The sequence below is a fragment of the Myxine glutinosa genome, chromosome 5, assembly GCF_964187855.1.
Source record: "Myxine glutinosa chromosome 5, kmMyxGlut1.1, whole genome shotgun sequence".
Classification (NCBI taxonomy): Eukaryota; Metazoa; Chordata; class Myxini; order Myxiniformes; family Myxinidae; genus Myxine; species Myxine glutinosa.
In genome coordinates this window covers 50,073,607-50,097,977 of record NC_136265.1, presented here as the reverse complement: position 1 = coordinate 50,097,977, position 24,371 = coordinate 50,073,607, and the positions used below count along the sequence as shown (strand labels likewise).

At 40.5% G+C, this 24,371-nt stretch overlaps 1 protein-coding gene and 1 long non-coding RNA gene across 2 annotated transcripts in view; one reads left to right on the top strand and one right to left on the bottom strand.

The window, feature by feature from the left end:
* Nucleotides 1–12,989, top strand: part of LOC137427561 (claudin-19-like) — a 40,174-nt gene extending 27,185 nt beyond the window's left edge. Inside the window, exons 3-6 of the mRNA XM_068117147.2 lie at nucleotides 6,891–7,055; nucleotides 8,403–8,484; nucleotides 8,869–8,979; nucleotides 11,836–12,989. Coding sequence (XP_067973248.1) covers nucleotides 6,891–7,055; nucleotides 8,403–8,484; nucleotides 8,869–8,979; nucleotides 11,836–11,974 — 497 coding nt within the window. The 3' untranslated portion in view covers nucleotides 11,975–12,989. The remainder of the gene's footprint in view (nucleotides 1–6,890; nucleotides 7,056–8,402; nucleotides 8,485–8,868; nucleotides 8,980–11,835) is intronic.
* A 6,212-nt stretch (nucleotides 12,990–19,201) lies between these two features.
* Nucleotides 19,202–23,399, bottom strand: LOC137428421 (uncharacterized). The gene is made up of 2 exons (XR_010984702.1): nucleotides 23,335–23,399; nucleotides 19,202–20,285 (listed from the first exon to the last, which is right to left on the bottom strand). It is a non-coding gene; the product is annotated as an uncharacterized LOC137428421 (long non-coding RNA).
* Nucleotides 23,400–24,371: the final 972 nt, after the last annotated feature.

Genomic DNA, 24,371 nt, shown 5'->3' with positions numbered 1-24,371 from the left:
TTTGAATTATGTGGTGGTGAGGTGTTTTGAATTAGTTGGTGATGAGGTGTTTTGAATTACTTGGTGGTGAGGTGTTTTGAATTATGTGGTGGAGAGGTGTTTTTAATTTTGTGGCTGTGAGGTGTTTTTATTACGTGTTTTATGGCTGTGAAGTGTTTTTAATTTCGTGGTGGTGAGGTGTTTTGAATTACTTGGTGGTGAGGTGTTTTGAATTACGTGGTGGTGAGGTGTAATCATCCCAAACTTCCAGTCTGCACCTACCCCTCCCGTATGTATGTGCTGAGGGGTTCTTTTTTTAATTTTATATATTTTTTCAACCTAAATCTTCAACCGACCGTAAATTGCTTATAAAAATGTAATAACACAAAATTTGAAATGGTTGTTGACCTTTGGCCTATGTTTACCTTTTGGCCTATGTTGATCTGAAAAATAGTTGGTGGTTGAATTCAGTTCGCTGATATGTAAATCCTATTCAAGTTTCAAGTCAATCGAATAAAAATTGAGGATTTTAGAAATTTGAGAAAAGTGGTTGACCTTTTGGCCTATGTTGACCTTTTGGCCTATGTTGATCTGCAAAATAGTTGGTGGTTGAATTGGGTTCGCTGTTATGTAAATCCTATACAAAACTTTAAGTCAATCGGAAGAAAATTGAGGATTTTAGAAATTTGAAAAAAGTGGTTGACCTTTGGCATGGTGGTGAGGTGGTGGTGAGGTATTTTTACCTTTTGACCATTTGACCTCAAAACTATACAGGATTTTGTCAGACCACGAGCTTCACCATTTGGTTAGGTTTCCTGAAGATTGGTTTAAAATTGTGACCTGTAGGCAAGTATAAGTGAGAGGACATTCAAACACACACACATACCAACACACAAACCGGAGTGATCAACATACTTGTGAAAAAAAAACAAGGCCAAAAGTCAAACAGCGGCGTATTATAACCACAAACACACATGATTAGCTTTTCAAACAGTCGCTAATGCTGTTTATAACATGAAACAAAGAAATTTGGAGGAATCCAGACATCCGTGAGGTAAATTTTACATACAGAACTGAGCGAAGATCTACTGTAATCTATATACCCCACAAAAATTGGAGGTGTGCTCATTTACCAAGCAGCTTTTTTTCACTTGCCAAGCGAGCCGTTCCTTAACAGTTTTGAATGGAGTGCTTGCTCGAATGCTTAAACCACTTGGCGATCTATCCACAAGATCCTTGGTAAATGAACACACACCCAATGTTCTTGAGACCCGACCATATATCGACTGTAATCTACATACCCCAAAGAGGAATGACCTTTCCTGCCACTCTCGAAGTGAGCAGGTGTTCACGCCGTAATGACATCATATACGTAATTACGTAGCATGACGGCTGGACACAAAACTGCCGCTACTTTAATATATATATATACACAGTCATGTGAAAAAGTAAGTACACCCCATGTAAAGTTTTGACTTTTTCAACATATTTCAACATACAGCTATTTGATCTTCATTTCAACAATATTGATGGATAAAGGTGATATAATATAACAAATATCATGAAACATTTACATTTTGTAGTCCATTGTATAATTTAAATAAACATTAATGCAAATTTTGCATGTGGAAAAAGTAAGTAGACCCCTACATTTATCACGACTTCAAATACCTAAAATTAGAATCAGGTGCACCAGCTCAGGTGCAAATGATTAGAACATCGTTAGAGAGGATCTTGGAGGAATCTGTCTTATTTAAACCGCAGACATTTAGTTTGGTTTGCTCTTTGTTGTTGAAGTGTGCGGCGTCACCATGAAATTATGCATGTGTGCGGCGTCACCGTCACCATGTAAAGGGATTTAAAAAGATCTCCAAACAATTTGAAATCAATCATTCGACTGTCCGGAAGATCATCTACAAGTGGAGAAGATTCCAAACAACTGCCAACTTGTTCAGGCCAGGCCGCCCCAGCAAGTTCAGCCAGAGAGCAGACCGCAAGATGCTGAAAGAAGTCTCTAAGAACCCCAGAATGTCATCATGGGACCTGCAGGTAGCTCTTGCCACTGTTGATGTCAAAGTGCATGAGTCTACCATTAGAAAGAGGCTGCACAAATTTGATCTACATGGGAGGTGTGCCAGGAGGAAACCTTTGCTGTCCAGAAAGAACATCAGGGCAAGACTAAAGTTTGCCAATGAACAACTAGGCAAAGACCAGCACTTCTGGAACAATGTGCTCTGGACAGATGAGTCAAAGGTAGAGCTATTTGGCCACAGTACCGGAAGACATGTTTGGTGAAAACCAAAGACAGCATTTGACCACAAGAACCTGATACCAACTGTAAAGCATGGTGGTGGAAATATTATGGTTTGGGGCAGCTTTGCTGCATCAGGGCCTGGGCAGCTCACCATCATAGAATCCACGATGAATTCTTCATTGTACCAGAGGGTGCTTGAGGATAATGGGAGGCCATCTGTCGGAAAGTTGAAGCTCAACCGAAGGTGGACCTTGCAACATGACAATGACCCTAAACATACCAGTAAACCACCAAGGAATGGCTGAAAAGAAAGAAATGGAGGGTTCTGGAATGGCCAAGTCAAAGCCCGGATCTAAATCCCATCGAGATCTTGTGGGGGGGATTTGAAACGAGCTGTGCATGCAAAAAACCCCTCAAGCATCGCACAGCTGAAAGAATTCTGCATGGAGGAGTGGGCAAAAATTTCTCCCAGTTGATGTCAGAGACTGGTTGACAGTTACAAGAAACGTCTACTTGAGGTTGTTTCTGCCAAAGGGGGCAATACCACCTATTAGAGCCAAAGGTGTACTTACTTTTTCCACATGCGAAATTTGCATTTATAATAATAATAATAATAATACATTTATTTTATATAGCGCTTTTCAAGAAGCCCAAAGGCGCTTTGACAGAATACAAAAAACAAGTGCAAAAAGACAAAAATCAATAGGTAAATAATCAAAGCAAAAGGAAGGAGAAGGAGAAGAGATAGTCAGGGGTTAAATGCTGTGGGTTAAATGTTGAATGCAGTGTTGAACAGGTGGGTCTTGAGTGATGTTTTGAATGTGGTGAGTGAGGAGGAGTCTCGGATGGTGTGAGGTAGTGAGTTCCAGAGGGTGGGAGCAGCGATGGAGAAGGCCCTGTCCCCCCAGGATCTGAATTTGGTCCGGATGGGGGGGGGGGGGGGGGGGTCAGGAGGTTGGTACCAGCAGAGCGGAGGTTGCGGGTGGGAGTGTGTCTGGAGAGGAGGTCAGCCAGGTAGGATGGGGCCAGGTTATGGAGGGCTTTGTAGGTCAAGAGGAGGATTTTGTACTGGATTCTCTGGGGGTTTGGGGAGCCAGTGAAGCTTGTAAAGGACGGGGGTGATGTGGTCACGGGTCCGGGAATGGGTGAGTAGACGGGCAGCGGAGTTCTGAATGTATTGGAGTTTATTGGTGATTATTGAGGGTGGACCATAGAGGAGGCTGCTGCAGTAGTCCAGACGGGAGGTGATGAAGGCGTGGATGAGGGTTTCTGCAGCCGTGGAGGAGAGGGATGGACGGAGACGGGCGATGTTTTTCAGGTGAAAGAAGGCTGTCTTTGTGATCTGTTTAGTGTATTTGTCGAAGGAGAGGGTTTGGTCAAAGATGATGCCAAGATTCCGGATGTGAGGGGAGGTGGATACTGGGAAACCGTCGATGTTGAGGGCAAAGTTATGGGTGGATTTGGTGAGCGTTTTTGGGCCAATGATGATTATTTCAGATTTATCATAGTTAAGTTTGAGGAAGTTGATTTGAAGCCAGGATTTTATTTCAGTGATGCAGTTTGTCAGGATAAAGTGGGTGGCGGTGGAGATGGACTTGGTGGAGATGAAAAGCTGGATGTCTTCGGCGAAGCAGTGGAATTGGAGACCATGACGGCGGATTAAGTGACCAAGGGGGGACAGGTACAGGATGAAGAGGAGGGGGCCAAGAACTGAACCTTGGGGGACACCTTGGGGGAGGGGAGCAGTGGGGGATTTGCAGTTATTGATAGAGATGAACTGGCGTCTGTCAGAGAGGTATGATTTGATCCAAGATTTTATGTTTATTTAAATTATACAATGGACTACAAATGTAAATGTTTCATGATATTTGTTATATTATATCACCTTTATCTATAAATATTGTTGAAATGAAGATCAAATAGCTGTATGTTGAAATATGTTGAAAAAGTCAAAACTTTACATGGGGTGTACTTGCTTTTTCACGTGACTGTCTATATTTAACCTCCAGTAACGTTGCATTCACTACAAATGGGATTAATGTTACAATTAGATTTACTATAATAATAACGTGACGTTATTATTACTGAAAGTTATATAATTTTTTAAAAACCGAGGTGAATTCCTTACTTCCGCGGTTACACCGCTTCAATCCATCAACTTTCCATTCATGACATTGGGATTAAAGTATTGTGGTTATATTTACTATAATATTATTATTATTACTATGAAAACGATACTACTGTATTAAGAAACCTGGGTTTAATTTGTCTGAAGCAGACGGTGAGTCATAACGCCTAAGGCCTATACATACCGTATTGTTGGAAGACACCTAACACCGATGATTTCGATATTTCATGGTCATTTTAACAATCCGTTTGTTTGTGTTTCACACTGAATGAAAAACGTAAAGGTAGAGCATGGCGATTGTGATATATGACAGGTTCGACGATATGTTCGGCATTAACGGTATATAAATCAAAATGGCGGTGCGTGGAGAGTTAGCCGCCATACTGCCATAATGACATCAGACGTAATCACATCACTCTGTCATGTGACCAGATTCTCAGCTCTGATTGGTATACGTTTGAGGGTACATACATACATACAGATGGACAAACACTGTTCTAGACGGCTCTGCCCAATGGGCTACGCCATAAAAAATGTTGCCAAGTAATAAACAGACAGGGGTCTAAACATAATCTCCATCCACCTTCAGTGGCAGAGGTAACAAAAGGTCGGACCAGAGGGCAAGTCATAGCCAGAAGTATTTCTTCAGTTTGGGAGGTGTATGAGCAGTACACGGAGAGTGAGAAATGGAGTTCTTGGGGGGGAAGCTAGGAGGGTTACCTGAGGATTCTCAAACTGGACATACGTAAGGATCTCCAACTGGACATTAAGGGCGCTATCTCAATGGTCGAGAGCAATGGACACGATCATGAGAAACTCCTCATGTGGGACAGCAACAATGCAAAGATGGAGAAGAAATGGAGGAATACCTCAATTTTTTACAAAATAAAGATTGGAGAACACTGCACCTGAAACTTTTACTGTCATCCACAATTTGACCACAGAATCATTGATTACATCAAGACAACATATTTTGCGCTGCAACGATATCTCCAGGACTATTCTCACAGCGATCCATAATTTCGATGTTATTGAGACATAGGCCTATGGCATCAACATAGTGGTGATCACCCAAGGTACAGAATGATCACCGGGCCTACCCAGAGGCAAGGTAGTCCACCCTAGCTAGCCTCGCTGAATTATACTCAATCATTCGTTTCACTAAACTCAAAGCACTTTTTGTAAATTGTGCGATAAGTCACCCTGAACATTCACCATAAACAACAAATGGCAACAACCATTTGAATATACAGTATTTTCATCCTGAACATTCCCTTTTTGTGTGTGGTACTCAATTTTCCTTTAAGAAAAATATATTTCCCTGAGATCGAAGATGCTGGTCGTCCAAACTTCTGTTGCAAAAGTTTTATTTTTCTTATTGAATCAAACAATGGAGGAATGTAAATGTTCTGACCTGTACCATGCTGACATCTAGTGGTAGTGGAGAGGATAAACAAAGGGAGACTTGATCAGCAGAGAATCAGGAAATTTGTTGGAAAGACATCAGAGTATCCTTGTTGTCCAAATTATATCAAAACGCTAAGGAGAAGCTGAACAGCAAGGATGTTGGGAGGTCACGTGCCAATCAGCTCGCTCCTAATCAATTACCCCAGGGTGCCAAGATTTTCAAATAAATTAACTCCCATGCGCTTCTAGCCAAAGAAAGCTGCATAAAGCAACCAAGAAAAGCTACACAAGGTAAGCCCTTTGCTGTTTCACACCCGACCTGAAAAACATTGTATCGGTCTGCCAACACAGTTTTTGCAGGGCCTATTTGACTTGAATGAAACACCGGAATAACTTTTGTGGAAGTTTACATGAGTTGATGGCAAAAGAGAAAGTAACCATGAGGCCTACGGTTCCATCGAAGGAAGGAGAGCATGCCAAAGAGTTAGGCTCACAAAGACGACCTATTAGCATATTGTTGGAAACTTGTAATACATAATGTTGCTTCGTGTATTATGAGCCCCCATTGGACAGTCCAAAACGGGGGCTTATGGATTGGGTCTCATCCTTCGTCTGTGGGTCAGTGCGTGCGTCCGTCTGCAACCATATCTCGGAGATGTATGGACCAATTTTGTTCATACTTTTCACAAATACAACACGTTATGATATACATAAGCACATCATTTTGTTTCACGATGCGATCAAAGATGGCCGACTGGCGGCCATTTTAGTTGTAAAAAAAAAGCCCGTTGTTAAACAGGTCCTGCACCATTTCTCGGCCATGCATTTACCGATCTGGATCAAACTTGGCACACAGATAATGAATGATGGCTAACATATGCAAGTCATCTTTTTTCGAGATCAGATCCACGATGGCTGACTGGCGGCCATTTTGTTACTTAAACGTGTCCCCAACCATAACCACTGGTTATTAACCACAGAGTATACATCGAAAAGCCAAAAAATTCTACACAAAGCTAAAACAATTTCCTCTTTTATTTTGTAATGTTTTATAAACTTTCCAGTACTTAGTGTTTTCCAAACCAATGACGATGAAAACTTTCACAATCTTCTCTTCCCAAGTCCATGTGAAAGTGTGCAGGGCTCTCATGGTGAGCGCTGTACTCCTTGCTGTGATTGGTCTCCTCATCATGCTTCCCGGCCTGCACTGCACCAATCCAAGAGGCTTCACTTGCAGCCAGAAAGTTCGTCTCTCTGCAACGAGTGCCTGCCTTCTTGCACTGTCTGGTAACAGTTTAAGCTCACACCCAATCTGTATTATACATCTCCTTTAACACAGTATAACTGAGGTCATAGCCATGTTTCTGCACATCCACTGCTATTGTTCTGATGAAGGATTAACACTCGAAATGTCAGCTGCCCATCACTTGCTGCCAAAACTATCCTTATTAACTTTTAGATCACAACATCCTTTGTGCCATTTCACAATTTATCATTTCTGTGGTGGTTTGAAATATATTAGGCAATTTGATTATGATTAAGCAAAACAGATTAAGTATGTATTTTCTAGACGTACTCACATTCTAATTGTACATACTTTATATACGTACTCACATTCTAATTGGACACTTATATACATACTCACATTCTAATTGTACATACTTTATATACATACTCACATTCTAATTGTACATACTTTATATACATACTCACATTCTAATTGTACATACTTTATATACATACTCACATTCTAATTGTACATACTTTATATACATACTCACATTCTAATTGTACATACATTAAAAACATACTCACATTCTAATTGTACATACTTTATATACATACTCACATTCTAATTGTACATACTTTATATACATACTCACATTCTAATTGTACATACTTTATATACGTACTCACATTCTAATTGTACATACTTTATATACGTACTCACATTCTAATTGTACATACTTTATATACGTACTCACATTCTAATTGTACATACTTTATATACGTACTCACATTCTAATTGTACATACTTTATATACATACTCACATTCTAATTGTACATACTTTATATACGTACTCACATTCTAATTGTACATACTTTATATACATACTCACATTCTAATTGTACATACTTTATATACGTACTCACATTCTAATTGTACATACTTTATATACGTACTCACATTCTAATTGTACATACTTTATATACGTACTCACATTCTAATTGTACATACTTTATATACATACTCACATTCTAATTGTACATACTTTATATACGTACTCACATTCTAATTGTACATACTGTACAATTGTACATACATGTACATACATTGTTTCCAATCGCGCTGTCAATCTTTTTGAGAGTGCTTGAAATACCCGTTTCCTAATCAGCTTGTTGCCGGATTTTGTCGCAGGTTGGGACCACAGTGCGGTCATTCTTATTAACCAATGCCTCATCTTGAAAGTTTCGAAACTGATTAAAATAAACTCGAAGCTTTTGAATAGAGTTCGAGAATGTGTTTTGAGATGAATAAAATGACCTTTGGAAGGGTTCAATGTCCGTGAGATTCACGTCGCTTGTTGCAATCAAGTGATCTGGTGTTTGATTGTTGTTGTGTTTATTTGCAGCATTGACAACTCTCACAGCTGTGTCTTTCTACGCTCACAAAATCACAGTGGACTTTTATGATCCAAATCTCATTGGAGCCCGGTGAGGATGAGAATAAATAAATGAAAATTATTTGATTGAAATCCCTACTTATGCTGTTTCAACTTCACATATGTGTCGTGGCCAAGAAAATGGAAACACCATTGTAAAGTCACTTGATAGGGCGTTTGGCCACCACGTGCAGCCAGTACTTTACACACGTTTATTATAACACTTCCTTGTTCCGGCCTTAAGTGAGTATATGTTCTTATACACTGCTGGCATTTTTCCCGGGAGTGATCGAGTAATATGTTTTGCGATTGTCATGCAGGAAATATCTAAAAACTTATTTCATTAAATTTCCCCAGGCGACACCAGGTACTTCAGCTAGTATTTACAACTAATTCCTTGACGACTCACTTTTGATGATCTTTATTGTGGAAACAGGTACGAGTATGGTCCGGCCTTGTACGTGGGCTGGGTGGCTTCAGGAATCACACTGCTGACCTCCCTGGCACTTTGTTGCACATGTAAATCTGACACATTGGATAGACGCAGGTGAGTGCGTTTTTCATTGAAATTGCAATTTCCAACGGGGGCTAATACTATCTTATGTTGAACAGAATTCAATACCGCTAAAAAAAAAAAATCCGGTATTTTAGGAATAGCAGAACTGATCAACAGATAAACTCGAAATCAATCAAAGAACAACACTTGACGAAACAGAACAAAGTACAACGGCACTCGGTAGAGCTCATTTGGGTGAAAATCCAGATCCGGAGCAGAGAATTTTTTTGAATTTTCTTAGTGATTCCTCAACATTGGAAGATAGGGCCAAAAACGACAGACACTCGTGGCTAAAAATATTGGCACCCTTGCACTTTTTTCAAATAACTCACAATTTTCCCGAAAAATAAGTTGAGATTGACAAAAGTATTTGGCCTCCACAATTCTTTATTTCACTGTTAATATTACAGAACCTTTGTTTTTGATTCAGAACTTAATATATCCTGTTAAATCAGAAAATAAAAATAAATCGCATTAACCAAATTATTGACACCCTCGATTTATTATTTGGTAGCACAGCCTTTGGACAAAATAACTGCAGTCAAGCTCTTCCTATAGCCATGAATGAGCTTCCTCTGCCTCTCTACTGGCAGTTTGACCCATTCTTCTTGTGCAAACTGCTCCAGTTCTCCCAGATTTTAAGGCTGCCTTCACCCAACTGCTGTTTTCAGATCTCCCCACAGGTGTTCAATGGAATTTACATCTGGACTCATTGCTGGCCACTTCAGAACAGTCCAGAATTTTGTCTTGAACCATTCCTGGGTGCTTTTTGAAGTGTGTTTGGAGTCATTGTCCTGCTGCAAGACCCATGACCTTCGACGGAGACCCAGCTTTCTGACACTAGGTTGAACATTGCGCTCCAAAATTCCTTGGTAATCTCCTGATTTCATGATGGCATGCACACATTCAAGGCACCCAGTGCCAGAGGTAGCACAGTAACCCCAAAGCATCACTGAACCCCCTCCATGTTTGACTGTAGGTAATGTGTTCTTTTCTTTGAAGGCTTCATTTTGTTTTCTGTAAACATAGAGATGATGTGCTTTACCAAAAAGCTCTAATTTGGTCTCATCTGTCCACAGGACTTCTCCCAGAAGGATTTTGGCTTGTTCAGGTGTGTTTTGAAAAACTCGTCAAGCTTTCTTATGTCTCTCTCTCAGCCTGGGTCTCCTACCATAGAATCCCATTTCATTGAGTTGGCGACAGATGGAGCGAGTTGAAACTGTCATACCTTGTGTCTGAAGGTCAGCTTGAATCTGTTTAGCAGTCTATTGAGGGCTCTTACCACCATTCAAACATTCCTTCGCTGCAATCTTTGATCAAGTCTTCTCTTGTGGCCACGTCCAGGGATGTTGGCTGCAGTGCCATGGGTTTTAAACTTTCTGATAACATTGCGTACGGTGCACACAGGAACATCGAGGTCTCTGGAGATGAACTTGTAGCCTTGAGATTGTCCGTGCTTGGCTACAATCCTGTGTCTAAGCTCCTCAGACAATTCTCTGGTTTTCTTTCTTTTCTCTATGCTCATTTTGGTACACACTGTGACACAAAACAGCAGAATGACTCCTTTTCTCTATTCAAACTGGTTGAATGAGTGATTTTTATATTGCAGGCACCAGCAACTCACCACAGGTGAGTTCAATTCCAAAGTAAAGGATATTCACCTGCTTGAAATCCAATTATTTCTAACAACTTATAAAAGGTGCCAATAATATTGTCCGGGGCATTTTAGGATTTCTGCGTGGAATAAGCTAAGATTTAGTAATTTTTTCGGCTTTTTTTGTTTTGTTCCACTGCAAACCAAAGAAATACATCTGTGGATACCAAAAGATGTTTTAATTTCAATAATTTTCTGGAATAAATGGTGCATTATTTGAAAAAGGTGCAAGGGCGCCAATATTTTCGGCCAAGACTGTATAGCATGATATCTCAAAAAATTGTGGACGGATTTGGACGAAAGTTGGTGGACAGGTTGAGTGTGTGACATCGAAGAATTGATTCCATTTTGGTGAAGATCTAAATCAGGATCTGGATCAGAGAATTTTATTAGTGATTCTTCACCAGTGAGAGATGGGGTCAAAATGATATGTAGCACGATATCTCAAAAAGATGTGGACGGATTTGGCCGAAATTTGGTGGATGAGTTGTTTAGGTGACAAAAACATGCCGATTCGATTTTGGTCAGAATCCAGATCCGGCCTATCAGCGGGATACAAAACGTAAAGTGTTCAGCCTGGCGGGGGTATGCGCCGTACCGAGTGCCATTCTAGTTATGATTGTCATACAAGGAGTTTTGTTTTTTTTGGCAAGCCGATCTTCATGATCTTGGTCACACTCAGCATCTCTACCTTGTTGTGCTCTCTCATAATGTTACCTACAACCAGCAGCTTTCAACTAACTTTGTCTGGTCATTAAGGAATGCATAGAAGTCTTCACACAATTATTGATAATTTCCCCACGTCTATGGTTTTCTGTGGGTACAACTTGTAATACGCCCAATGACCACTAGTTGGAGCCACACTACACGGTACATATTTATGGAGAGAGAATTGGGATGCTCTCCCAATCCTGAACTTCTGGGACTATTCATTTTCTTTGCCACCAAATCCTTCCCGGCCAGACCCTGATTGCAACCACGAGTTTTCAAATCATTCTGTCCACCGGTTTAGGAGTGCATAAAAGTCAGACAAATACACAAACACACAGACATTTTCGAATTATAAATGGTATGAATATACAAGTAAGTTTCGTTTTGAGAACCAAGCAAAGTCTAGGCCAAGTTTGAAGCATCCTCATCCGTTTGTAACGAAGATGTTTGAATTCACTTTATCTCCCCCTTTTTTCAACCAGCTCCCATCAGTCCTTTCCAAGTATCATGGTGCTCAGCGAAACTCAACAACGACGTAACCAACGTCGAGAGGCGAGAATCAAGCATCATGATCGAGACGCAAGTTGTGGGAAGCATCAATCCCGCCATGTGTATGTGTGATCAGCTGTGATCATGTACATGTGGGATATGGCCTCGAGGAAATGGAGCCACATGAGTCTCTCTGTCATTGATCTCGGCTTTAAATCTTCACACTTTAAGGCGATTGCAGCTTAAAATTAGAACTAGTATTGGGGCGCAAACATATTTATAAAAGTTTTATCATTAATCATTTTAAAATATTTTCCTTATTCTTTAGAATAATCACCATGAATGAATGTTGTTATTCTTGATATTATGATCAAAACTTATCTCGAATAGCAGCTGATGCATTTTACATACATATATAAATATAGTAAAAAGCCCCTCAAAAATGACAGATTGGAACAGTTTATTCGACGGTGCAGCCGCATGAGCATGCCAAAGTCTGAAGCCTTGGCCTAGTATCAGGTGTGCTTGTATCTTCTTTATTTATTAGACGTTCTCCTGATGAAAATGAACACTCGTTTTACTCTGCGTGCGTTGCACATCAGATGCAGCGAATTTCACCTCCCTGCACCCTGTATTTATTGTTATTTTTAAAAAAACGCTTTTGTACACCGCCCTTGATGTTCAGTTTTCAAGCTATCGTCTACAATTCCAATGTAGGAGACAAAATAATTACTCTTATATGGAAAATGTTTTTCAAGTGTTTTTATCCTCAAAAATAGACCGTAGTGAACACACATTCGTGTTAAAAGATTGGCCTTTAAAACCCGACTCAAATCGTCCTTGTGAAGGGGGACAGACATCACACTAAAATACGGAATTTGGTGTCTGTTTGTCTGACGATTTTTTACCATGATACATCCGTTCGTTACTTATCCACTTGCAACCAAACTTGACAGGGAGACTTAGGGTCACAGGACGCAGGTTGTAGTGATTTAACTTCCACCCCACCTAACTTCCATCTTCCCCCATTCAATACCTTGAACCTTTCTACACCCGTTAATACACCCCAAATCCACCGTTTTTAAATTCCGTTTTCTTTCCTGAAATTCCGAGTAATGTCCATTTGTTTGATACCGTGTACCTTCCCCCTCCCCCCACCCTCAGCCCTCTCCCTCTTCTCTGTTGTTGTGCTTGTGTGCTTTCCTCTCTCTCTCCCTTCATTATGTTTTATGTGCGTTTCTGTTTATGGTTTCATGTGTTAGCTCTTACATGAGCCTCGACTTTGTATACAAAAAAACCCCACCCCTAGTGGGTTTTCCCCGTCAAGGGGGTTGTGTGTTGAAGTATATATCCATATTAAGATAGCTTTATCGTGGCGTTTTTTCAAGGCCGCTTCTAATTACAAAAGTAACAACGCTAATGATAATAACATAATATTAATGTTATTACAAAACAATATTATTTCTACTAATATTCCCTTTCCCCAAGGGGTTTTTTCCTCCTCCAACAAATGCCATGTTAACGCATATAAATGGCTTTAATCATGGCGTTTCATGGAAAACCTTTACCAGAAGTAAATAAGCCCCCGTTTCGGATGCTATTTTAATGGATGCTAAATTCGGATTCGGATGCTAAATGTCCAAAAAGTCCAATGGAGGCTAAAAATATTATAAACCACAAACATATATATATATATATATATATGTATGTATATATATAGTTATGGATTCGACACTTCCGTTGTGGTGGTTTTCATCCACTGTAAACATTTTGGATTCCATGTACTATTATTGTTTTCAAAAGGTTTATTGTTCATGAACTGTTTTCAAAAGGTGAAACGTTAGAGTTAAAAGAAACAGGAAACCGGATCGGGAACCGGACGACAAAGAGGAGGAGAAAAAGAAAGCGGAGCGAGTGGAGTCGGACAAGAAGCATAGTTGCTTTGTGGTCTGGAGCGAACGTTGGCGAGCAAGAGTTACGAGTGAACTTTGGGTTTCCCAGGAAAGGGATTCCTGCGACAGAGTTGTTATCGCTGTGACAGATCAAACTGCGTGTCAGGTTTTGCGGTGGATTCTGAAGAGAATTATCGTCATCATCGTCGTGCCGTTGCGCCACGAGACCGGGCCGTCAGCCATTTTGACTCGCGCAGGACTTGCGCTTCGCTCAAGGTTTCATCTCGTTTCGACCATTTTCACCGCATTCAGACGTCGATCTGGGGTGTGTGTGTGTAACGTGGCTTTTGAGTGGAAAGTCTGCGTGTACCCGATTTGGAGGCGTGAAACGTCCATACCCGAGGGTGTGATTTCCCGGTCGTCTGGAGGGCGCCTTTGGATTTCCCAGTCGCCTGGAGGGCGCCTTTGCACAGCTTTGGCAGCCGGACTGTAACTGCCAACCCAACGGGATTCTGGTCTCGATTGGACATTGATCTGACGATCGATGGAGCGGATCGACTTTGGCTTGAAACCGGGGAATAGAGACATTGGGAATCTTTTTCTTTTCGCTCACTTGGAGCAGTGAGTTATATTGTACGAACCTGATGGTACCATCATAGGAATGACATACTATTTGTTGTACAATTGATTACAATTGTTTTGTACTGTTATTATTGTGTGATCTTAATACAATACCTGTTGGTTTGTAACAATTGGTGTGGCTTCACCATTGATCTTTGACATACAGAATAACACATTTTTCTGCCGTGACTCCTCTCGGGGCTCGGAGGTACACCGTGACCAGGGGGTCAGGGAGGAGCACGTAGCAATATATACAGTCACGTGAAAAAGTAAGTACACCCCATGTAAAGTTTTGACTTTTTCAACATATTTCAACATACAGCTATTTGATCTTCATTTCAACAATATTGATAGATAAAGGTGATATAATATAACAAATATCATGAAACATTTACATTTTGTAGTCCATTGTATAATTTAAATAAACATAAATGCAAATTTCACATGTGGAAAAAGTAAGTACACCCTTGGCTCTAATAGGTGGTATTGCCCCCTTTGGCAGAAACAAACTCAAGTAGGCATTTCTTTTAACTGTCTACCAGCCACTGACATCGACTGGGAGAAATTTTTGCCCACTCCTCCATGCAGAATTATTTCAGCTGTGTGATGTTTGAGGGGTTTCTTGGATGCACAGCTCGTTTCAAATCCCCCCACAACATCTCGATGGGATTTAGATCCGGGCTTTGACTTGGCCATTCCAGAACCCTCCATTTCTTTCTTTTCAGCCATTCCTTGGTGGATTTACTGGTATGTTTAGGGTCATTGTCATGTTGCAAGGTCCACTTTCGGTTGAGCTTCAACTTGCCGACAGATGGCCTCACATTATCCTCAAGCACCCTCTGGTACAATGAAGAATTCAGAGTGGATTATATGATGGTGAGCTGCCCAGGCACTGATGCAGCAAAGCTGTCCCAAATCATAATATTTCCACCACCATGCTTTACAGTTGGTATCAGGTTCTTGTGATCAAATGCTGTCTTTGTTTTTGCCAAACATGTCTTCTGGTACTGTGGCCAAATAGCTCTACCTTTGACTCATCTGTCCAGAGCACATTGTTCCAGAAGTGCTGGTCTTTGCCGAGGTGTTCATTGGCAAACTTTAGTCTTACCCTGATGTTCTTTCTGGACAGCAAAGGTTTCCTTCTGGCACACCTCCCATGTAGATCAAATTTGTGCAGCCTCTTTCTAATGGTAGACTCGTGCCCTTTGACATCAACAGTGGCAAGAGCTACCTGTAGGTCCCGTGATGACATTCTGGGGTTCTTAGAGACTTCTTTCAGCATCTTGCGGTCTGCTCTCAGGCTGAACTTGCTGGGGCGGCCTGGCGTGAACAAGTTGGCAGTTGTTTGGAATCTTCTCCACTTGTAGATGATCTTCCGGACAGTCGAATGATTGATTTCAAATTGTTTGGAGATCTTTTTAAATCCCTTCCCAGACTCGTAGGCATCTATAACCTTGTTTCTGAAGGCCTCAGAGAGCTCTTTTGATCTACGCATGGTGACGCCACACACTTCAACAACAAAGAGCAAACCAAACTAAATGTCTGAGGTTGAAATAAGACAGGTTCCTCCAAGATCCTCTCGAACGATGTTCTAATAATTTGCACCTGAGCTGGTGCACCTGATTCTAATTTTAGGTATTTGAAGTAATCATAAATGTAGGGGTGTACTTACTTTTTCCACATGCGAAATTTGCATTTATGTTGATTTAAATTATACAATGGACTACAAAATGTAAATGTTTCATGATATTTGTTATATTATATCACCTTTATCTATCAATATTGTTGAAATGAAGATCAAATAGCTGTATGTTGAAATATGTTGAAAAAGTCAAAACTTTACATGGGGTGTACTTACTTTTTCACGTGACTGTGTATATATATATATATACAGTATATATATATATATATATACACAAATATACTGTGCATTGGATTACGGTGATTATTATGTTTCGAAGGTGCTCGGTGATATACGGGTGAGTAATGAAAATCTTACAAATGAAACGGCCAAGGTGCAAAAAAAGTGAAGGACTTTTCAGCAGAAGTTCTGATGTAATGTGAAGGTGTGCCTCAGCCAGGGTTTGCATTTGTCGAACAAATTTGGTGATCTTGGGGCGCCTTAAGAACACACCGATTCCCCATATATCAAATGTTCTTTTTGTTCTGTTAAGTCCTGGTCCATTGTGCTCCCATTCCTCCTTAAGCCTCACCACCATATACAAAAAATCCTGGCCAAATGAAGAATTCCTGCCCTACAACCGAGAAGGTAATGGCAAACCACCCAGTGTAATCCTTGCTGAGGCTCATTTGGCAGCACTGAATCTGCCTTCAGATGGAGCACCAACATTATATTAGAGGGATACCTACCTCTGTAAACCACACACAGGCACACACCACCCTGCCTGCCTGCGAAACACCAGGATGCCAGCTTGAAGCTGGAGTGAACTATACTGACTATGTGACAGAAGAAAAGAAAATAGATTTTCTTTCATTGCAAATCCAAAAAACGGTGTATATCCCTATCCACTATCAGAAACATTTACCAGAACAGGATTTTACTCGTTAAGTGATTTGATGGCTTCACCCAGATGACATCATAGGCTGTGTTGAGAAAAAATAATCTGGTCGTAGGAGAGGAATGTTTGGGTTAAGGCCGAGACAACGTGGCGGCACCTGATTGATAACTAACAAGCTACATCCGTGGCAACTACCCCTAGTATTCAAGTGGTTCAAGGTGGTGAGGTCCGTTATCTCGTGCAGTATTCGGTGTTGCTGCACTGCCAGAAATAAACAACATTTGTACACCTTGGCTTTCTTAGTGTGGTGCATCCATGTCCTTGCTCATACTCAATTGAATGTCCATCTCCTCCCAAGACCAATCATGCTCTGCGTTGTCCCAGTGAAGCTCCTCCAACTCCAAGTGGAGCTGTGATGTGACCGACGTGTTCGATAGTAACTGGCTGTGACTGATGAGCAACAGAAAAACTCGTGGTCATATAACAAACAAATTGTCATCGGACATGCAAATGAATGGGCATGCGGCAGACTCGGTGGCTCCAGCAGCAACCATTGCCGGTAAATGGGCCCCCAGTTTAGGATTAATGGAGGTACCTACAAGCATTGGGGCTGGAGGAGTACGTGGACATTGTTTTTGTCTGATAGGAAGCTGCGGTATGGATGTGGTGAGAGGGTCTCATCAAATAGTGAATGTACTCTTGGTGGTCATTCGTTGATCTCCCCAACCAACAAAAAACACCAGAGTAATGTGCCTGTTCCTGCCCCAATGTGTCAAATTCCTTGTATTTCCCCATGATTATATCTTGTCAGAGAGTGGGACATTGGTGAGTGAGTGAGTGGGAAAGCATTCACGACATGCTGGCATCGGTAAACAGAAACGACTTCATGATTCTTCTTTCACTTGAAAATTCATTCACCAGTCGAGCCTGCTCTCCCCAGAGGTGATTGCAAGAAGGATCAGGTCAAACCTGCAAATGACCTTGTGCGAAAACAAACAAATCAAAATTATTTTGCTCCACAACTCGTGAGGCCGATTCAGAGGAAGGTGCAGAGGAAGGTTTCCTGCGTTTGAGTGACGCTCTTACAAGGAGAAAAGCTTAATCAAATCTTAATCAGTCTTAATCTCAATCTTAATCGAAGCTCGGGTCAATCGGATTAAAATTTATGATTTTTCAGATGAAAATTGATGATGTTAGAAGTTTGACCTTTTGATCTCAAAAAGTTGGTTTTCCAATTCTGTGATGCACTGTGTAATTGCCGTTTAATTTTCAAGTCAATTTGCATGAAAATTGTTTCACACGAAAATTGATGATTTTGGAAGTTTGACCTTGAGTTGACCTTTGCCTTTTAACCTCAAAAATAGTTGGTTTCCCAATTTAGTGACAATATGCAAATGCTGTTCAATTTTACGAGTCAATCAGATGAAAAATGACAATTCTAGAAATTCGACCTCAAGATGACCGTTGACCTCAAAATCAATAGGCTTCTTCCTGATGACGAACTCTACCATCTGGTGAAGTTTCGTGAAGATCGGTATAAAATTGTGATCTGTCGGCAATTGACAAAGAAACACACAAACATAAGGCACAACAAACAAATATACCTGAAAAATCTTCGATTTTGGAAGTAACAGGAACGTTACCTACAAGGTAACGTGCGAAACCCTTTCCGCACACCGTGCAGATAATTTCATTAAGATATATATAACCTCCTCACCCAAACCAACTCAGGTGAGTGATGCAACGCTCTCGGCAAGCAGCCTCTTGGCCTTGTATTCCAGAGACCATGTGGTATGTTTTTTGTTTTTTTTCTTTACACCCAAAGAAAATACCAACTTACAAAAAAACATTATCTATTTGGGGAACTTTAACACAGGCCTCAATTATACAGGACGCAGTCAACACGTAAATCCTATGAACAAATGCTCTCACGCATATTCACGGTTGTCTTTCATCCTCTGGACCAGTACATTCACTTGCTGTAGGTAGCGTTACAATCGAATGAATGCGTCCGTAAACTTGGCACATACTTACAAAACCAACACCATACCAAGAACGTTCTGGCTCCACCACCGGACATCCCAGGTATGTTTCTCATCACCACCACCCACAGGACCTTAAGAACATAAAAACGAACCTGGCAGCACACAGCACATTCTACATGGTCAAACTGAACCAAGCAACCCTCCATTGAAGTCTTGGTACAACTTGCAGATGAAAACAGAAGACAAGGCCTGTTCAAAAGGTTCGACAAATGTGATGCTCGAAACAGTCCAAAACAAGCCCCCCTACCCCCAACCCTCCAAAAAAAAAGTACGAGACATATATAGAAATAAAAAATACATTTATATATTTTCTTACTAATCATATATCACTATATTTTTAAATATAAAAAATGGCATGTGTTGGACATTTGTATCTCGTTCCGAGAATGTTTTGAATGTCCCACGTAGCATCGGTGGCCAAATACAGCGTAAAAGTGCAACTTGATCCGTTAACATTGATCAACACAACTTTGTTGTTCCTTTCATCTCTCATCAGTAAAAATCTCAATAAATCCAACAATTTTGATATTCCCATCTGGACCCGCCATCACCTTATGAAATGCAATTTTCAGACAGTTCCTTCACAATGAGCTCCACTTTACGCCCAAGTCGTCTTCGCAGCCATGTTTTTCCTATCGGAAACGTTGTAGTCTCTCCGCGCATCATCGTCGAACATTTGTAGATAATTTCATTAAGATATATATAACCTCCTCACCCAAACCAACTCAGGTGAGTGATGCAACGCTCTCGGCAAGCAGCCTCTTGGCCTTGTATTCCAGAGACCAGCGTGCGTAGCTACTCGACTGCTCAGTCTTGTGCTTGTTCATGTGCCTCTGAAGGTTCGACGAGATTGCGAAACCCTTTCCGCACACCGTGCACTCGTGCGGCAGCTCACCGGTGTGAGTGCGGAGGTGGACCTTCAAGCAGGACGATCGGACGAAAGCTCGACCGCAGAAGGGGCATTTGTAGGGTCTCTCGCCTGTGTGTGTGCGCTGGTGTGCGCGGAGGTTAGACGACTGAGTAAACGCCTTATCGCAGTGAGTGCAAACGTAGGGCTTTTCTCCGGTGTGCGTCGTTTCGTGCTTTCTTAGTGCCGAGGGGTAGCCAAATGTCTTTTGGCAGTGCGCGCACTTGTGGGGTTTATCGACCACATGTATCTTGAGGTGCTCACGGATCTGCCCCGTGCGTGCAAAAGTCTTTTCACAGAATGAGCACTTGTAGGGCCGCTCGACCGCCTCGGCCCCAGGTGAGAACGGCGGGTACAGAGGGGCTGTGCTCAGCAGGTCAAAGGGTGTGCTTTCCACATTAACACCCAGTTCCTCCATTACTGAGTCCTCTCCCACTCCCCTTTAAAATCGACTTGTTCCTGAGGACAAGAAGCAATGCAACATGTTAAGATGGGAAGTTCGGATGATTTAGCAATCCTGTCATTTGTCTCAAAGTGTAAGTGTTACAGGTTGAAGTTCCTTGTTCAGTGTTAATATGTCAATTGTCTTGAAGGGACAATCTACACGTTACAGGTTACATTAACAAAACAAAGTTTTTGACTTGCATCCGCCACCCCTCCTCCTCTACCTCTTCCTCCTACTCCATCTCCACCCCTCCTCCTCTACCTCTTCCTCCTACTCCATCTCCTTCTTCAGAGGCACAAAAAGAAGGATTTTGGCTTGTTCTCAGGTGTGTTTTGGCAAACTCCAGTCAGGCTTTCTTATGTCTCTCTCTCTCAGTCTGGGTCTCCTAGCATAGAACCCCCTTTCATTGAGTTGGCGACGGATGGAGCGAGTTGAAACTGTCATACCTTGTGTCTGAAGGTCAGCTTGAATCTATTTGGCACTTGATCGAGGTGCTTTCTCCACCATTCTAACAATCCTTCGCTGCAATCTTTGATCAAGTTTTCTCTTGTGGCCACGTCCAGGGAGGTTGGCTACAGTGCCATGGGCCTTAAACTTCCCGATAACATTGTGTGTGGTGGACACAGGAACATCAAGTTCTCTGGAGATGGACTTGTAGCCTTGAGATTGTCCATGCTTGGCTACAATCTTTTGTCTGACTTCCTCAGACAATTCTCTGGTTTTCTTTCTTTTCTAAATGCTCATTGCGGTAAACGCAGTGACACAAAACAGCAGAATGACTCCTTTTCTCTATTCAAACTGGTTGAATGAGTGATTTTTATATTGCATGCACCTGCAACTCACCACAGGTGAGTTCAATTCCTAAGTAAAGGAGAATCACCTGCTTGAAATCTAATTATTTCCAACAACTTCTAAAAGGTGCCAATGATATTGTCCAGGCCATTTTAGGATTTATGTGTGGGATAAGCTAAGATTGAGTATTTTTTTCAGCTATTTTTATTTTGTTCCACTGCAAACCTAAGAAATAAATATGTGGATAACAAAATATTTTTTAATTTTAACAATTCTCTGGAAGAAATGGTGCATTATTTGAAAAAGGTGCAAGGGTGCCAATATTTTTGGCCACAACAGTATTATACTGCATACGTGACATATTATACTGTATACATGACATATTATACTGTATATGTGATATTATACTGCATATGTTACATATTATACTGTATACTATTTCCACACATAGTATACGTGACATGTTATACTGTATATGTGAGATATTATACTTTATACATGACATGTTATACTGTATATTATATACACATTACACACATAGTATACATGACATGTTACACTGTATATTATATACACACATAGTATACATGACATGTTACACTGTATATTATAAACACACGTAGTATACATGACATGTTATACTGTATCTTATATACACACGTAGTATACATGACATGTTATACTGTATATTATATACACACGTAGTATACATGACATGTTATACTGTATATTATATACACACATAGTATACATGACATGTTACACTGTATATTATATACACACATGGTATACATGACATGTTACACTGTATATTATATACACACAGTATACATGACGTTATACTGTATATTACATACACACATAGTATAGTATACGTAACATATCATACTGTATATAATACACACACATAGTATACATGACGTTATACTGTATATTATATACACACAAAGTAGATGTGAGATGTTACACTGTGTATTATAAACACACATAGTATATATGACAAGTTATACTGTATATATACAACAACAACATGCATTTTAAGGCCATTTTCCCTGCTAGAGTGGGGGTTAGCCTTCGGTCCCCATGACAATCTTCTCCATTTTGCCCTATTTGTATATATTTCATTTGTATATATAGGACATATTATATTCATTGTATACGTCACATATACTGTATATTATATACACACATAGTATACATGACAAGTTATACTGTATACGTGACATGTTATGCTGTATATTATATGCACACATGACAAGTTATACTGTATATGTGACATGTTATGCTGTATATTATATGCACACATAGTATACATGACAAGTTATCCTGTATATGTGACATGGTATGCTGTATATTATATGCACACATAATATACATGACAAGTTATACTGTATATGTGACATGTTATGCTGTATATTATATGCACACATAGTATACATGACAAGTTATACTGTATATTTGACATGTTATGCTGTACATTATATGCACACATAGTATACATGACAAGTTATATTGTATATGTGACATGTTATGCTGTACATTATATGCACACATAGTATACATGACAAGTTATACTGTATATGTGACATGTTATGCTGTATATTATATGCACACATAGTATACATGACAGGTTATACTGTATATGTGACATGTTATGCTGTATATTATATGCACACATAGTATACATGACAAGTTATATTGTATATGTGACATGTTATGCTGTACATTATATGCACACATAGTACACATGACAAGCTATACTGTATATGTGACATGTTATGCTGTATATTATACACACACATAGCATACATGACAAGTTATACTGTATATATGACGTTATGCTGTATATTATATACACACATAGTATAAGTAACATGTTGTATTATATACTACAGACACACACACACCTCGTTTTTTCATTTCTGTTCCTCACAATTCTATCTCTCTTTTACACACACACACACACACACACACACACACACACACACACACACACACACACACACACACACACACACACACACACACACGAAATCCGAATCTTCCTGTTCCCCTCATGATTGACCTTGTAATTAGTTACATCGTTCAAGGTAAATGACGCAGCACAATACACATTCCGTACGAGCTCGAACGTGGAAGTGCAACCGTCCGATTCCACATGACACAAAAAGGAATCTTTGTTCAGCACGGTGTACATTGTCACTTTCTCCAAAGAAGAAAGCCATTAAATATAAAGCAGCTGCTGCCAGAGACAAAGAACACGACATTCACCTGCATTTGAGATGCCACTTCAGTGGTGACGCAGTGGCAGTGCTCAGTAGAATGGTGAGGCCACGCCCCCTCCCAAAAATTATTCATATCGACCATAATTATTCCCTCAAATGCATAATTTCTATAAGTGATACAGTTATTTTATACTGATTCGCAAAATCCTCGCAGTTTGCACAGCGTCCGGCGATAAGTCGCCCCTAGAGCCACCACCCGTTCGGCCCCGCCGTGCGAATTTATTTATTTATATCACCAACGCATAATAATATTATCAACGTTCTGTGCGAATTATGTATCGACATTGCAGGTTATCAGAACTATGAGGGACTTATAATTAAGCCATTATATTACTTGAAGGAAAATAAATAATCAGATCCTTTGTCCACCTGATCTCTTCATCGACCATATAGAGGGTGTCTCGTGACGTCACCATTTTATGCGCACACAAGGCCCCGCGGCCATATTGGAGTACAAGTGGAGGACAAAGGAACATGCATTCACGACCGGTGACGTATACATTTGTGTTATTGTTCTTTGTTATGGCGAAATAATCGGTGTCAAACATTGGATATATCGATACGTTGGATACTTTGTCAAGGGAGCGAAATTATAACAAAATACAGGATATAGGCAATACAGACATGTATTAATGGCCGAATAGAGCAAGTTCCAGAAACGAAATAAACTTTCCAATCATTTTATATCCAGATTTTGTGAATTATCTTCTATTTTCTAAAAGTGGAGTGGATTACCTGAGGGCATTCAAAGTTTGGATTCCTACAACCAGTTGATGTCTGACTGGACTAGTGATGTGGCTGTTTTTGTGAAGAATGACTGTCATGTTTTTTTTTTGTTTTGTTTTTTGTATACAAGATCGAGGCTCGTGAAAGAGCGAACATTAATCACACAGAAAGACAAACCGACACATAAAACATATAACATCGGGAGCGGTAGACAAGATGGGGAGAGAGGGGGAAGGACACAAACACAACATTTGAGAGCAGGGACCGAGAGACATGGAGACATCGAGAGATCTGAGA